The sequence below is a fragment of the Rhinolophus hipposideros genome (assembly GCF_964194185.1).
Source record: "Rhinolophus hipposideros genome assembly, chromosome: 8".
NCBI classification, from domain to species: domain Eukaryota; kingdom Metazoa; phylum Chordata; class Mammalia; order Chiroptera; family Rhinolophidae; genus Rhinolophus; species Rhinolophus hipposideros.
The window spans coordinates 81,013,672-81,029,276 of NC_138054.1; the positions used below are offsets into that span (position 1 = coordinate 81,013,672).

The 15,605-nt window shown below is 57.9% G+C and overlaps 1 protein-coding gene across 1 annotated transcript in view; it reads left to right on the plus strand.

The window, feature by feature from the left end:
* HSPG2 (heparan sulfate proteoglycan 2) overlaps positions 1 to 15,605 on the plus strand; it is a 97,870-nt gene that overhangs the window by 76,622 nt on the left and 5,643 nt on the right. The window contains exons 63-91 of the mRNA XM_081055038.1: positions 303 to 454; positions 650 to 797; positions 1,869 to 2,020; positions 2,452 to 2,593; positions 2,904 to 3,055; positions 3,427 to 3,568; positions 3,665 to 3,805; positions 4,113 to 4,247; positions 4,490 to 4,671; positions 5,081 to 5,276; positions 5,534 to 5,713; positions 6,017 to 6,277; positions 7,467 to 7,671; positions 8,200 to 8,297; positions 8,705 to 8,971; positions 9,703 to 9,812; positions 10,010 to 10,157; positions 10,253 to 10,369; positions 10,998 to 11,109; positions 11,867 to 12,011; positions 12,097 to 12,196; positions 12,348 to 12,457; positions 12,580 to 12,688; positions 13,246 to 13,344; positions 13,713 to 13,934; positions 14,210 to 14,454; positions 14,815 to 14,986; positions 15,081 to 15,203; positions 15,308 to 15,364. Of these exons, the coding sequence (XP_080911164.1) occupies positions 303 to 454; positions 650 to 797; positions 1,869 to 2,020; positions 2,452 to 2,593; positions 2,904 to 3,055; positions 3,427 to 3,568; positions 3,665 to 3,805; positions 4,113 to 4,247; positions 4,490 to 4,671; positions 5,081 to 5,276; positions 5,534 to 5,713; positions 6,017 to 6,277; positions 7,467 to 7,671; positions 8,200 to 8,297; positions 8,705 to 8,971; positions 9,703 to 9,812; positions 10,010 to 10,157; positions 10,253 to 10,369; positions 10,998 to 11,109; positions 11,867 to 12,011; positions 12,097 to 12,196; positions 12,348 to 12,457; positions 12,580 to 12,688; positions 13,246 to 13,344; positions 13,713 to 13,934; positions 14,210 to 14,454; positions 14,815 to 14,986; positions 15,081 to 15,203; positions 15,308 to 15,364 (4,422 nt within the window). The remainder of the gene's footprint in view (positions 1 to 302; positions 455 to 649; positions 798 to 1,868; positions 2,021 to 2,451; positions 2,594 to 2,903; positions 3,056 to 3,426; positions 3,569 to 3,664; positions 3,806 to 4,112; positions 4,248 to 4,489; positions 4,672 to 5,080; positions 5,277 to 5,533; positions 5,714 to 6,016; positions 6,278 to 7,466; positions 7,672 to 8,199; positions 8,298 to 8,704; positions 8,972 to 9,702; positions 9,813 to 10,009; positions 10,158 to 10,252; positions 10,370 to 10,997; positions 11,110 to 11,866; positions 12,012 to 12,096; positions 12,197 to 12,347; positions 12,458 to 12,579; positions 12,689 to 13,245; positions 13,345 to 13,712; positions 13,935 to 14,209; positions 14,455 to 14,814; positions 14,987 to 15,080; positions 15,204 to 15,307; positions 15,365 to 15,605) is intronic.

The following is a 15,605-nucleotide window of genomic DNA, read 5'->3' on the forward strand; positions in this document are numbered from 1 at the left end:
TTCACATCCTCACATTTCGAGTGCCCAGTCAGTGGCCACATGTAGCTAGTAGCCACTGTATTGGCCAGTGCAGATGATAGGACATTTCCATCATCGCAGAAGGTTTGTGAATTTTGTGAGGACTGAGTGAGTTAACATGCATAAAGGGCTTAGACAATGCCTGACACACCGTAAGTGCTTAGGGTTAACTATTATTACCTTGGGGGGGGTGGGGGCTCCTAGGGCTGAGGTGTCCATCAACCCAGTTGTTCCCAAATCTGACTTATGGCCGAAGCCCCAACTTGGTATTTCTGTGCCCCCAGTCCCTGGCAATGCCATGCCCATCAGAATTGAGTCCTCATCTTCACACGTAGCTGAAGGGCAGACCCTGGATCTGAACTGCGTGGTCTCTGGACAGGCCCACGCCCAAGTCACGTGGCACAAGCGTGGGGGCAGCCTCCCTGCTCACCACCAGGTATGGGAGTTTGGGGGCGGGAAATAGTGGGAGGGCTGCTGTGGAGGCTCTGGCTGGGACGGAGACCTAGGAGCCCCAGTAGGGTGCAGTGCCTGCCTGCGTCAGAGTTTAGACCCTGGCCCCAGGCTGTCCAGGATTCCGATTGCCACTGTTCCTCCGTCTGTTCCTCTGTCTCTCTGTCCTATCCCTGCTCAGGCCCATGGCTCACGGCTGCGGCTGCACCAGGTGTCCCCAGCCGACTCGGGGGAGTATGTGTGCCGTGTGGTGGGCAGCTCTGGCCCCCAAGAGGCCTCCGTCCTGGTCTCCATCGAGGCCACTGGCTCTAGTGCTGTTCCTGTCCCTGGTGAGGGTCCCTGCCATGGGGCTGGGAGGCTGGAGGAGGGAGGGAGGAAGGGCACCAGCAGGCAGAGGTCAGGAGTTACGTCAAGTGGGGTTCAGCTCTAGGGCCCAAGAGCACAGACTTTGGAGTCTGGTGTGTGTGGTTTTGAGTCCTAGCTCTGCTGCCCACAGTCTGAGATGTCACATAAAGGACTTCTCTCTGCATTTCACTTTCCACATCTGTAAGGTGAGGACAGTTGAGCTCTTGCAACGATTACCTGAGTTCCCTAAAAGCTGAAACTGTACCTCTAGGACTATGTGAAGGTGATTTTTAGCTGGTGCCCTGATGAAAATCTTTTATATTCATCTTGGTATATTAGGGAACAAACAGCAACACATCCAACCTGTCATGATTTCATGGAAATCATTACCTTTAATGGGTCTAAGTATTCAAGGGTATTTTTTTTTTAAGTGAATCGATTGAAAGGAAAATAATAAATAGTGCAAGGAGCATATGGCTATGGCAGACATCACGTGACTTTTACACGCAGTGCTACGTAGTAAACATGCTGTAGCAATTACTGGGTGCTGGACCCTGTTATATTTACACATATTAACTCATTTCATCCTCACCGTAACACTTGAAGGTAGATAGGACTGTTCTCTCCATTTTACAGATGGGGAAACTGAGACAGACCGGTGAAATAGTTTTCCAAAGGTCACACAACTAATAAATGGCAGAGCTGGGTTTTAAACCCAGGCAGTCTGGCCCCAGAGTCTGGGTTCTTAGCCACACATTACTTGAGTTTGGGAAACATCAGTGATCTGTGTGGAAGTGTCTGGCCCTGAGCCCTGGCCGCCAGTGGTCCTGGGAGCACAGGAGGAGATGGTAGGGCCAGCATCTGGGGCGAGGCTGGGAGGATGAGGGGTCTCTGCCCCCAGGCTAGCTCAGCTGCTCCAGGTATCGTGGTATAGGAAGGGGGGAGTTAAAGCCATCTCCTCATGGTCTCTGGTCTGAACATCTGGGCACACAGGGGCAGGGGCTGAGGGCATGAGGGGTCGAGGTCCCAGCTCACTGACCTCTTCCTGTGCCCAGCCCCAGGCAGAGTCCCACCCATCCGCATCGAGTCCTCCTCCTCCCACGTGGCTGAAGGGCAGACCTTGGATCTGAACTGTGTTGTGCCCGGGCAGGCCCACGCCCAGGTCACGTGGCACAGGCGTGGGGGCAGCCTTCCTGCACGGCACCAGGTATTGGGTCTAGAGGAAGCAGGATGTGGGTACTCCCCACCAAACCCCCTACTCTGGCAGTCCTGTAGGAATCCAGCCCCAGAGGGGAGGTGGCCCCAACATGCAGGCTTCGGGGAGATCACAGTGGGAGATCATTAGGAATTAAGAGGTCAAGAACATTAGGAATTAAGAGGTCAATTAATAGGCACTTGGTGCAAATGAGAAAAGGACACCTCTTACGCAAGACACTGGATTTACTCCTACCAGAAAAAAATGTCATAGCGAACAAATTCCACAATGTCTGGTGTCAAAGGGGCTTGCCTTTGCCAGGATGCAGCCTGCATCTATACACGACAGTCCTGGGGTACAGGTACCAAAGGACTTGGCCATCTCAAGGCCTTGGCCTCTGGCCCCCTGCTCACTCCCCCCGCTCTCGCTCTCACCTTGGCTAGGTCCACGGCCCCCTGCTGAGGTTGAACCAGGTGTCCCCAGCTGACTCTGGCGAGTACTCATGTCAAGTGACTGGTAGCTCAGGCATCCTGGAGGCTTCTGTCCTGGTCACAATTGAGGCCTCAAGCCCAGGCCCTATTCCTGGTGAGTGATGGGAGCAGTGGGCAATACTGGGGCCCAAGATTGGGGGGGGTCCCTTTCTGGCCTTGGTCCTCCCTGCTCTCCCAGCTGGATTCTGGCTCTCACCCAACCACTGGGGACCAGCGCTGGGTTTTATCATGGCATCTTGGCCCCCAGAGAATGGAGACCCTTCCTAGGTCAATGGCACTCAGCCACATCACTCTCAAACCACTGCACCTCCAGGGAAAGCAGCTGGCATTCACTGCCACCAGCTGAGGTTCCTGCCTTCGCCGCCGGGAGCCTCGCCTTTCTCACCTGCCCGTTGTACCCACAGCCCCTGGACTGGCCCAGCCTATGTACATCGAGGCCTCCTCTTCCCACGTGGCTGAAGGGCAGACCCTGGACCTGAACTGTGTAGTGCCCGGACAGACCCACGCCCAGGTCACGTGGCACAGGCGTGGGGGCAGCCTCCCCGATCGGCATCAGGTACAGGGCCAGGGTGGGGCAGTTTCAGGGCAGGCAAGGTTTGACCTGCAGTTGCCTTCTGCACCGCAAACCCCAGCCTGTTTGGGGGCCTCAGGGGAGAAAATACTTTTGAGGGGAAGAGTTCACCAGCCTGGGAGTTGAGACACCCGGGTTTTTCTAGCTCTGCTGCTGAATCATTTCCTGAGCCAGTTTCATCCTCTGTAAAGTGGGTGGGTTGGTTGTGTAGGATTCCGTGAACGCAGCTCGTCCACACAGCTGGAGCCCTGAGCTCGAGGCCCGAGAGAGAATTCCTGGGCTGGCACAGCCGGGCGTGGGGACTTGCCGGGTCCAAGTGCTTTGGCCTGATCGGCTGCCCCCCTTTATGCTGACAGACCCACGGCTCTCGGCTACGGCTCCACCACGTCTCCCCCGCCGATTCGGGCGAGTATGTGTGCCGTGTGGCTGGCGGTGCAGGCCCGGAGCGGGAAGCCTCCTTCACGGTCACTGTGCCCCCCAGTGCGGGGTCGTCCTACCGTGAGTGTGGCTGGTGCCATGAGCAGGGAGGCTGAGGCAGGGGGTCGAGCCGACCCAGCCCTGCTGAGCCCAGCCCTCTGACGCCTTGTCCCCCAGGCCTTCGGAGCCCTGTCATCTCCATTGAGCCGCCCAGTAGCACCGTGCAGCAGGGCCAAGATGCCAGCTTCAAGTGCCTCATCCATGATGGAGCAGCCCCGATAAGCCTTGAGTGGAAGACTCGGAACCAAGAGCTGGAGGGTGAGCCAGGCGGGGTGGGTGGGGTGAGGCAGGTGGATGCGTAGTGATCACCACTGTGGGTGGGCAGCGGCTGTGGATGGCACCAAATTCACTGTGTGGCCCTTGGGCCCCAGTGTCCCCTTCTGGGTGGCAAGGGGGTTCGACCCAGGAGTCTCCAAGGACTCTTCATCTGCCATCTGTGACCCTGTGAGCGGGACACACCCAGACTTGAGAGGTCGGGGGTGTGGGGCAGAGGTGTACCTCCTGGCAGTACCACGGCATGAGGACACTCTTGCTGACCATACCTTCCTCAATGCCAACCCTACAGACAATGTCCACATCAGCCCCAATGGCTCTGTCATCACCATCGTGGGCACCCAGCCCAGCAACCATGGTGCCTACCGCTGCGTGGCCTCCAATGCCTATGGCGTGGCCCAGAGTGTCGTGAACCTCAGTGTACACGGTGAGGGGCGTCAACCCCACGGGCTCTGCCTTTCTCTCTCCAGCCCCGATTCCAAGCTCAGAACCTCCAGATTTCAGTCCTGCCTCTGACACTGCCCCCGTCTTGGGCATTCTCCCTCTCTGAGCCTTGGTTCCCACATTGGTGTAGTCGTGCCCACCTGGCAGTTACTGAAAAGGGCGCTGTGACAGGGAGTGTGACCAACAGCCCTATCTCTGCGTCAGCAATACTGTTCCTCTGGGCAGGGCCCCCGACGGTGTCTGTGCTCCCTGAGGGCCCTGTGAGGGTGAAAGTGGGAAAGGCCGTCACCCTGGAGTGTGTCAGTGCTGGGGAGCCCCGCTCTTCCGCTCGCTGGACCCGGATCGGCGCCCCCGCCCACTTGGAGCAGCAGACGTTTGGGCTTGTGGACAGCCATGCGATGCTGCAGGTCAGGCATGGCTTCCCCCAGCCAGAGGCTCAGTCACGGCCCGTCCGTGAGCATGTGCTTGGAGGAAAGAGTGTTGGATGAGCAGATGGGTGATGAATGGATGGAGAGAGAAAGGAAGGGATGGGATAGGTAGATGGTAGGTAGATTGGAAGATGGGCAGGAAAGAACGGATGGATGGCTGAGTGGGTAGATGGGAAGGTGGATGAGTATATGGGTGGTTTGATGGACAAGTGAATGGGGGGACTAATGGGATGTCTGTTGAGGGTTAGCCCTCAAGCAGCCAGTCAAATAGGAAAGTTTAAAAAAGAAAAGGAAGGGTAACAGAAAGGGAAAACCAAGCCAGAGCTGGGGGCTGATGCCAAGGTTCCCCCTCAGTGACCACGTAACCAGCCTCCTTGCTTGCTTCCAGATTTCATCCGCTAAACCATCAGATGCAGGCACCTATGTGTGCCTAGCTCAGAACGCACTCGGCACAGCACAGAAGCGAGTAGAGGTGATTGTGGACACGGGCACCGTGATCCCAGGGGCCCCCCAGGTCCAGGTTGAAGAAGTCGAGTTGACTGTAGAAGCTGGACACACGGCCACGCTGCGCTGCTCAGCCACAGGTGTGGACAGGGCCTGGCACACAGGGCAGGCAGAGCAGGGGTGCCCTGGGGCCCCAATTTTAGACATAAGAAATCTGAAGCTGGTGTCATGCCCGGGGAGGCTTTGCTGCTGGCATCTCCCAGTGATGGCTGAGGTGCCCACTTAGTGCCCTCCATGAAGTGGCAGGATCACCAAGGTCCCTTCCTCACCATCCCTACCCCCAGCTGGTCCCTAGGACAGCTCAGTGACCTCTGCCATCTTCTGCTTCACTCCATAGGCAGCCCTACACCCACCATCCACTGGTCCAAGCTGCGCTCCCCACTACCCTGGCAGCACCAGCTGGAAGGTGACACACTGATCATCCCCCGGGTAGCCCAACAGGACTCCGGCCAGTATATCTGCAATGCCACTAGCCCTACCGGACATGCTGAGGCCACCATCGCCCTGCATGTGGAGAGTAAGGCACTCCTCCCCCCTCCTTGGGCCGCCCTGTCTCTACCGCGTGGAAGTCTGAGCGCCCTGTCAGGCTACACCCTGGACAGAACCCCAGGAACTTCATCGAGAGGGCCCCATGCACCTCAGCGCTCCAGAGCCTGTCCTGGCCTAAAACCCACATCTCCTCCTGGGACCTTTGCTTCTCTTTCCCCAGTCCTCGGGGCTCACCATTCAGTCCCCGGTCCTTTGGCAAGTTGCCTGCTCCCATCCTGACCTCTGTCCTGTCCTGCTCCCCCCACACACAACTTCTATGTCCCCACCCCAGGCCCACCATACGCCACCACAGTCCCGGAGCACACTTCGGTACGGGCAGGAGAGACAGTGCAGCTCCAGTGCCTGGCGCACGGGACACCCCCGCTCACCTTCCAATGGAGCCGTGTGGGTGGCAGCCTCCCTGAGAGGGTGACCACCAGGAATGAGATGCTGCGCTTTGGACCTGCGGCCCCTGAGGACTCAGGCCGCTACCGCTGCCAGGTCACCAACAAGGTGGGCTCTGCGGAGGCCTTCGCCCAGGTGCTTGTCCAAGGTGAGCAACCGGCTCAGACTGGGCAGAAGGGGGTCAGCTTTCCCCCAGGGCCTTCCCTTACCCAACGACTGGCCCCTGGGTCCCCTACTTGGGGCACAAAGTCCTCCTTCCATTACCCCACCTGGAATGCCTGCCTTTTTGCCCTGTTGTCCAAGGTTCAAGGCAGGCCTGCCTCCTCCAGGAAGACCCCCATCACTGTTCTCAGCAACTCTGGTTCTCATGGCTGCATCCCTCCCTTGTCATTGACCTCACACTGCCATAGGCCGTGATGTTTACATACGTACCCCAGCTTCTTCACCTGCCACACTAAGGGCCGAGGATGTTCAGGCCTGTAACCAGTCATTTCAGCAGCCCCAGGCTGTCCACCCACAGGCCCCAGAATGGGCCGGGTAAATGCTGGACAGCGACGACAGGGCACGTGTGACCGGGCAGCACCCACCCCCGGCACGCCCAGGATTCCAGTGGGTCTCCAAAGCATCTAGTATCTCCATGGTTTCCTCTGGCACTGACACAAGGCCACACAGGTGCCGTGGGGCCCCAAATTCTAGAAGCAGAACAGCATGTGGCCCATAGGTCAAGAGCCTGGACCACAATGGGCCTGAGTTCAGTACAGAGCTCGGTCACTTGATAGTTGTGTGACCGTGGCGGTCAGTTACCCTCACGCCTGTCTCTTCATCTGTAAAGGGGAGAGAACAATGCCAGCACATACGCTGACGTAGAAAAATACACATCGGTAAAGCTCGCGGCACACAGTAGGCACTCAGGAAATGGTGATAATATGCGTCTGCACCCCCCTCCCGTCAGTCCCTTGCACAAGGACATGTGGGCACCTGCACCATGACCAGGGACCCTCTTATAGACAAGAGCCACAGTCGTCCTGCTGTCCTTCCCTGAAACGTGTGAATCTCTCTGAGGCTGACGCCTCCCACTCTTACCCTGGGCTGCCCTCCCCTCCCGAAGGCCAGGAGCCCAGCGTTCCAAGGGTCTCTTGTGTTGATTGAATGAATGCACGAGTGAGCAAATGAGTGAATCTGCCAATGAAAGGTCTTTTTTCTTTGGTCAGAAAGGCTAGCAGGACAAGAACATCGCTTACATGTTAGGATGGGGGTTTCCTGGGTCCTGGGAAGGCATCAGGGATCACACACACACACACACACACACACACACGACCTCATGCATGTCCCTACAGGCCACTCCGGCTCTCTCCCTGCCACCGCCATCCCAGCAGGATCCACACCCACCGTTCAGGTCACACCTCAGCTGGAGACCAAGAGCATCGGGGCCAGCGTGGAGTTCCACTGTGCCGTGCCCAGTGACCAGGACACCCAGCTCCGCTGGTTCAAGGAAGGGGGTCAGCTACCTCCTGGCCACAGCGTGCAGGATGGGGTGCTTCGGTGAGTGGGAGTGGGGGCAGGACTGAACTTGGGCACCCCAGCCCAGGGTGCGCAGTGGGCTGTTAGAATACCTGCCCTCTGGGCCCGAAGTGAAACAATTCTTGGGCAAGTCCCTTCACTTCTCTGACCCTCCATGTTCTCAGCTGTACAGTGGCTTATATGAAAACAATGAGATGCTCTAAAGCATTTAACACCGTGCTTAGCCCATGGAAGGCCTTCAGTAAACCATGGCCCATATTCGGATTATTATTAGAGGAAAGAGAATAGGCTCTGAGGCCAGATATATACACGGCCCAGATCTCAGCTCTGCTACTTGATAACTGTGATCTTGAGCTCTAGACCAAGAGGTCTTGGTGTAAAATGGGTGTGGTGGCACCCACCCTGCCCTGCCTGCCTACCTGGCATGGTTACTGGGAGACTAGAAGTTGACACCCCATGCTGATCTCTGATGGCTTTGAGCTCCCGTGCAATTGCAAAACATTCTCATCCATTGTTTTTATTCACTAATGGCTTTTTTTTTCTTTACAGAATTCAGAACTTGGACCAGAGCTGCCAAGGGACATATGTTTGCCAAGCCCGTGGACCCTGGGGACAGGCCCAGGCCAGTGCCCAGCTGGTTGTCCAAGGTAAGAGGGTGGCTTCAGGCTTCTGCTAAGAGTTGGGAGCAAAGATAAGGGGCACGTGTTCCTCAGGAAACCCCTGAAATGTGTATGAATAAAGAACGATTCGATTGGCTCTTGCTTGTGCCTAGCATAGTAAGGGGGCTTGACAAATACTGCACAGGAAAAGGGATTTGGGTCGAGTAAGTGGGTGTTCACACAAATCAGTGAAGAATAACAGTGGATCCACAAGTGAGTAAAGGAATAAACAGAAGAGCAAACAAATGAGTGTGTCCATGAATGAATGCAAAAAACAAAAAAAGCGAGTGAATGAAGAAATGAATGCTTGGGGCTTCCGTACTCACCTTTTCCGGGACCCTCCGGGCAGCCTGCAGCAGGCTGGCCTCACGCTGCCTTTTCATCCTTCCCCCCAGCCCTGCCCTCGGTGCTTATCAACATCCGGACTTCCGTGCAGACTGTGGTGGTTGGCCATGCCGTGGAGTTCGAATGCCTGGCCCTGGGTGACCCCAAGCCTCAGGTGACGTGGAGCAAAGTCGGAGGACGCCTGCGGCCTGGAGTCGTCCAGAGTGGAGGCATTGTCAGGATTGCCCACGTGGAGCTGAGCGATGCCGGACAGTACCGCTGCACTGCCACCAACGCCGCTGGCACCACCCAATCCCATGTTCTGCTGCTCGTGCAAGGTGAAGCCGGCAGGGACCTCTGCGGGGGTCGGGGAGCGTGGCACGGGCTTCTCATGCTGCCATCTCCCACCTTGCCTGCTTTTCTCTTCCTTTCCACTCTCTTGGGAGTTTTCGATTTTGTGTATTTAAGGGGCAGGTTGCATAACAAGTAGTGGCAGCCGGAGATAGAAGTATGTTCTTCAAGGGCAGGCCGGAACTTGCAGGGAAAAGCTCCACCAAGGGGCATCAGGAGGAAAACGCATGTGTAATCCTCACCTACTAGAGCACCTGCTCTGATGAGGGAAACCTATAGCCCAGTCTGATGGCAGAGACAATGTAAACACAAAACAGACATAAGAGAGTAAAACAAGGGCAGTGGAGGCAGGGCAGGCACAAATCTGTGTTTGTTCAAAGGCAACCCCTTTTCAGCCCAAACCCTATGACTTGCCCCTAAACTTCCTGACCCACACTGCCTTACTACCCTCTTCTCAGGTCCCCCAGGGGATGTACAATTCCGCCCCCCAGGTGTGTTGAAGAGTCTTGGGCTGTATTGTCAAATGGACCTGTCCCTGAGCCCTGACTCCACCTGTGCAATCAGGAGTGAGCAGCTACTTTTCCCTCTAAGCCACAGTTTCCTCATCTGTGAAATGGGGATATAGTATCTCCCTTCCAGGGATACTGGGAGGATTATACAAGTGAGGGCACGGGCTGGGCTCACAAATGGCGGCTGTTGTCTCCTTCCTCCTTCTTAGCCTTGCCCCAGATCTCAACGCCCCCAGAGGTCCGTGTGCCTGCTGGTTCTGCAGCCGCCTTCCCCTGCATGGCCTCTGGCTACCCGACTCCTGACATCACCTGGAGCAAGGTAAATGCCTGGCAGGGGCCCAGCCGGCTTGCCTAAGGGGCAGGGACCAGGTCTTCAACATCTGTGTCCCCAGGACCCGGCCCAGGTTTGGCACAGAGTGCTCAGTGAATGAGGGTGACCCCGAGGCAGAGATGGGAGAACAGGCCCCATGGCAGTGCGGGCCCAGGCCAGTGTCCAAAGTGTGGCTATGTTTGCAGCTGGATGGTAACCTGCCTCCCGACAGCCGCCTGGAGAACAACATGCTGCTATTGCCCTCAGTCCGACCCCAGGACGCAGGCACCTACGTGTGCACTGCCACCAACCGCCAGGGCAAGGTCAAAGCCTTTGCCCATCTGCAGGTGCCAGGTCAGACAACCCCCCAGCCCACCCCACCCCGGGACTGGCAGTGCCCTGCCCACTGCCCTGTGGGCATCGTCTCTAACTGTGCTCTCTGCCGACAGAGCGGGTGGTACCCTACTTCACGCAGACCCCCCACTCCTTCCTGCCTCTGCCCACCATCAAGGATGCCTACAGGAAATTTGAGATTAAGATTACCTTCCGGCCTGACTCAGCCGATGGTGAGCAGGAGACAAGCTGATTAGGGGGGCCTGGGGCAGGGGAGCTCCTGGTGTCACTGCCATCATGGAATGAGCCCTGGCCACCCCCAGTCCTCCCCACGCCCCAGCCCTCTCTGTCCTGCAGCCCCCAGGCCTACCCTCTGGGCCCTCTCTCCTCCTTCCCCCGCCTCTGTGACAACCTCCCTCTAAGCCCCCCGGGCCCGTCTGCTATTGGTGCACTGACACCCAGCCCTCCTGAACCTTCCTATTCCTGTCTCTGCTCCTTTTTCCCTCCTTTTTCTCTCATCTCTCAACCTTTCCTCTCTCTCTCTCATCTGTCTCCTCCCATCTCTTGCGGGTCTCTGACTTTCACTGTCCAGGCCTCCTTCTCTACTCAGGTGAGTCTCTGCCTCCATCCCCTCCTGCAGGTAGACCCTACAGTGTGAATGAAGCAAATTCAGTTTCTCTCTAGGGGCTGTCAGCAAGGCCTTCTGTTTAGGGCACCATCCTGAGGTGGTGGGAAGGCCCTGGCTGTGTGGGGTGTGCCAGAGGGGGGCAGGGGTCACAAGCTTGGGTCATTCATTCCTGGGCTGGGCAGCTAGGGAGCCCACAGCTGGCTGAGCAGCCCTTACACAGCTGTCCCTCTCAGGGATGCTGCTGTACAATGGGCAGAAGCGGATCCCAGGCAGCCCCACCAACCTGGCCAACAGGCAGCCCGACTTCATCTCCTTCGGCCTCGTGGGAGGAAGGCCTGAGTTCCGGTGAGGCCTTCGCCCTCCCTGTTTACGGCGGGGAGGGGGGTTGGGGAACTGGACTGCAGTACAACTCACCCTGGGCTGAGTTGTACAAAGGCGGTTCTGAAGGAAGGGTCACCACTACCCTTGGTGACCTCCTAGTCTGCTGGAGTGGGCACAGTATGCCAGCCAGGTGGAAGAGGAAGCAGCCTCAGACCTGCGCAAAACCGCGGCAGACATACTTAGTGACGCTGAGTGCGTCTTTGGGAGGTGGAGCTGCTGCAATCCAGGATTCATTCATTCATTCGTTCATTCATTCATTCAACAGTTATTTGCTGAACGCCTACTATGCGCCAGGCCCTGACACAGGGATAAACAAATCAAATCCTGGCCCTCGTGGGAATGTATATTCTAGTTGGGGGCGACCAGCCATAAATAAATAAGGAAAGAAACAAAGTGATCTCAGAGTGAGCAGTGCCCAGAGGAACCGTGAGACCAAGTGCTAAGCTGCAGGGCGCTGGAACCAAGGGCAATTGGAACTCCAGGGTCTGCTCTGGACAAGCCGCCAGGAAAGGGATTTGGGGAAAGGAGACGAACTGGGGAAGGGGCAGAAGTGGGGCCGGCGGGGGGTGGGTGATGGGGTGGGAGGATGAGGCAGGGACAGAAGTAGAGCAGGATTGTAAGAAATGGTGATGTCAATTTTGCCTGGACTGGGCTCCCTGCTCAGCCCTTCTTACAAACCCCACCTCTACTCTCTCCTGTCCTGGCCCACCCCGCGGAGCAGGTTCGATGCCGGCTCAGGCATGGCCACCATCCGCCATCCTACCCCCCTGGCCCTGGGCCAGTTCCACACCGTGACCCTGCTGCGCAGCCTCACCCAGGGCTCCCTGATTGTGGGCAGCCTGGCCCCAGTCAATGGGACCTCCCAGGTGAGACCCGGCCTTGTCCCGCTAGTCCCAACCCTCACCCCACCTCCGCCCAGCCGATGCCACTCCTGACCTTCCCACTCCCCAGGGCAAGTTCCAAGGCCTGGACCTGAACGAGGAGCTCTACCTGGGTGGCTACCCTGACTATGGTGCCATCCCCAAGGTGGGGCTGAGCGGCGGCTTCGTAGGTGAGTACCCTCCTCACCTCCAGCGCTGCCGAGCCTCACCTGGCTAGCTGGCAGAGCCCATGGGAGCCTGGGAGGGCCCTGCAGGGTGTGGCGAGGGCTGGGCGTGCCCCCCAGCACCCATCCCCCTGGCTCATCGCCTGCCCACCCCCAGGCTGCGTGCGGGAGCTGCGTATCCAGGGCGAGGAGGTCGTCTTCCATGACCTCAACCTCACGGCACATGGCATCTCCCACTGCCCAACCTGTCGGGACCGACCCTGCCAGGTAACCACACCACACACGTCGCCTGGCTGCCCCTGGCCACTGTCCTCAGCTGTGGCAGGGCCTTTTGGCAGTGGGGGAGAGCCAGAGCGTTCTTAGCCTGACCTCTGGGTGCTGCCTTGTAGAACGGGGGCCTGTGCCAGGACTCGGAGAGCAGCAGCTACGTGTGCGTCTGCCCTGCTGGCTTCACTGGGAGCCGCTGTGAACACTCGCAGGCCCTGCACTGCCACCCAGGTATGTACCCACCCCTCCTGATCACTGTCACCCCTGGGTGCTTGCCTCTACTCCTGGCTGCCCCGTCATATCCACCCGCACCCCAGCTCCTAACTACTTAACCACACTCTGTCACTCTTACCCAAGCACTTACCACTCCTCCTAGACACTGACGTCTGTCACTACCACCCTAATACTCACTCGACCCCCCATCTCTGCTACCCAACTACTCAACCCCCCATTGCTGATACCCAGGTACTCACCCCTCCCATCACTGCCACCTCGGTAACTGCCACCTTCCCATCTGTTACCAAGGCACTCACCCCATTACCTGCCACCCAGGTACTCATCACCCCCACACTGTTGTCCAGGTACAGTCTTTCAAGAACACCACAGAGAGAGTCGCTCATTCATTTCCCCCATCCTGTCCCCCTTCCCAGCCTCCTCTGCCCACCCTGCTTGAATTCATTCCCCCTCCTCAGTCTGGCCAAGCCCCAAATAGCCGAGGCCCCTGGGGTGCGGTAGGTAGGGTTCTGGCATCACCTCAATGTCCTCGTGGCGTGTGTGTCTTCCCCCAGAAGCCTGTGGTCCTGACGCCACCTGTGTGAACCGGCCCGACGGCCGAGGCTACACCTGCCGCTGCCACCTGGGCCGCTCAGGGATGAGGTGTGAGGAAGGTGAGTGGAGCCAGGCGTGAGACCCCTCAGGGATCCCAGTAAGAACGGGGGGCTCTGGGCAGGGGCCCTCTGAAGCCTTGATGGGCTCTAAAATGATAAAACTATACTACAGCCAGAGGACCTCAAAGTCACCTGGCCAAGCTTCTGCCCCATCTGAACCCTTACATGCGAGCCCCCAAAGGTGCCTTCTTTTTGGCGATCCTTCCAGCCAGGGGGCAGGAGTCCCGTGCTACTACAGCTTTGCCCAGCTGGTTCTGAGCCTCTGGGACTAGAGTGAGATGGCAGAGGTTCCGGGGTAAGTCTGAGTAGTCAGACCCCTCCCGGGACTCTGGTACCCCACCGCCCTGACTGTTCTGTGGCTGCTGCAGGTGTGACCGTAACCACCCCCTCCATGTCGGGCACTGGCTCCTACCTGGCACTGCCCGCCCTCACCAACACACACCATGAGCTACGCCTGGATATGGAGTTCAAGCCACTGGCGCCCGACGGAATCCTGCTCTTCAGTGGGGGGAAAAGGGGACCTGTGGAGGACTTCGTGTCCCTGGCCATGGTTGGCAGCCATCTGGAGTTCCGCTACGAACTGGGCTCAGGTGAGCACTGGATACCAAATGCAGACGGGCTCGAGATGTCAAACCCCATGGCCCCTTGGCTCTCTGTGCCCTGAGCAGGCTCAGAGGAATGAATTTGGAAGTCAAACCAATTGAAGTCCCCTTCTCCTTCACATTCTTTCTGTGTGTGTGTGACTTTAGGCCAATCCCAACCTCTCGGGTTCCTCATGGAACACCAGGAGGTCTGAAGTCCCTGTGTGGGGTGGGGCAAGGCAGGGAGCCATGCGTGTGCCAACCCTGCCTGGTGACCTCCCTAGGGCTGGCTGTTCTGCGGAGCACAGAGCCACTGGCCCTGGGCCGCTGGCACCATGTGTCTGCCGAGCGCCTCAACAAGGACGGCAGCCTGCGGGTGAATGGTGGACGCGCTGTGCTGCGTTCCTCGCCGGGCAAGAGCCAAGGCCTCAACCTGCACACCCTCCTCTACCTCGGTGGCGTGGAGCCCTCCGTGCAGCTGTCACCGGCCACCAACATTAGCACTCCTTTCCATGGCTGCGTGGGTGAGGTAAGGAGCAGCTTCCAGAGGACAAGCGGGGAGAGGAGGAGTACAAACCAAGCCCCTCCACCTGCAGCGAACCCAAGGCCCTTGGGACCAGACACTTCACCTTTGAGCCTCAGTTTTCTCTTCTGTAAAATGGGGATAATTGCACCTACTTTCAAGGGTTGTGCTAAGGATTGACTGCACTGGTGGATGTCTCTGGCACACAGTGGGCACTCCTGTTCCTCCCTCCCCGCGTTACCATGTTGCTATTCAAGTATCAACTTGGCTTCCCAGCTCCCCTTTACTACATTCTTCTCTCTACTGGTACACCGATGCCCCTGCTGCCTACGTCCCTTGAGGCCTTGAGTGTCCCCCTGCCCACAGGTGTCAGTGAATGGAAAGCGGCTGGACCTCACCTACAATTTCCTGGGCAGCCAGGGAATTGGGCAGTGCTATGACAGCTCCCCGTGTGAACGCCAGCCTTGCCAGAATGGTGCCACGTGCTTGCCTGCTGGCGAGTATGAGTTCCAGTGCCTATGTCGAGATGGCTTCAAAGGTATGTGAGCCTGCCCAGGTCCTGGGTGGGAGGGGCGCAGGGTGGTCAGTGGCAGCTCCAGCCCGTGTCCACTCACCTGTGCTATGGCCCATAGGAGACCTCTGTGAGCATGAAGAGAACCCCTGCCAGCTCCGTGAGCCCTGTCTGCATGGGGGCACCTGCCAGGGCACCCGCTGCCTTTGTCCTCCTGGCTTTTCTGGCCCACGTTGCCAAAAAGGTAACTGCACTGGCTTCTCTCCACCTCCCTTTTGGGGCCCTGGGGCTGGACAGAGTACCCACGGGAGTCTGTGCTCACTGACTAAACCCTGCCTTTCTCCACAGGCTCTGGACATGGCACAGCGGAGTCTGATTGGCGTCTTGAAGGCAGCGGGGGCAACGGTGCGTATTTGTAGCCACCAGAGAAGCTGAGTGAGCTTGTCCTCTCACTCCCATCTTCCAATTATCCCGCACCCTCAATTCTGGCCTGTAAGCAGAGCAGGTCCATGTGAGAGGCTCAGTGGGGACAGAGGGAATAAAGAAGAGCACAGCCACACACAGCTGGGCCCTACCTTATGCTTACCTGGGGTAGGCCCTGTACCACTGTGACCTCAGTTTCCTCCTCTATGTTCACGCATTCTGT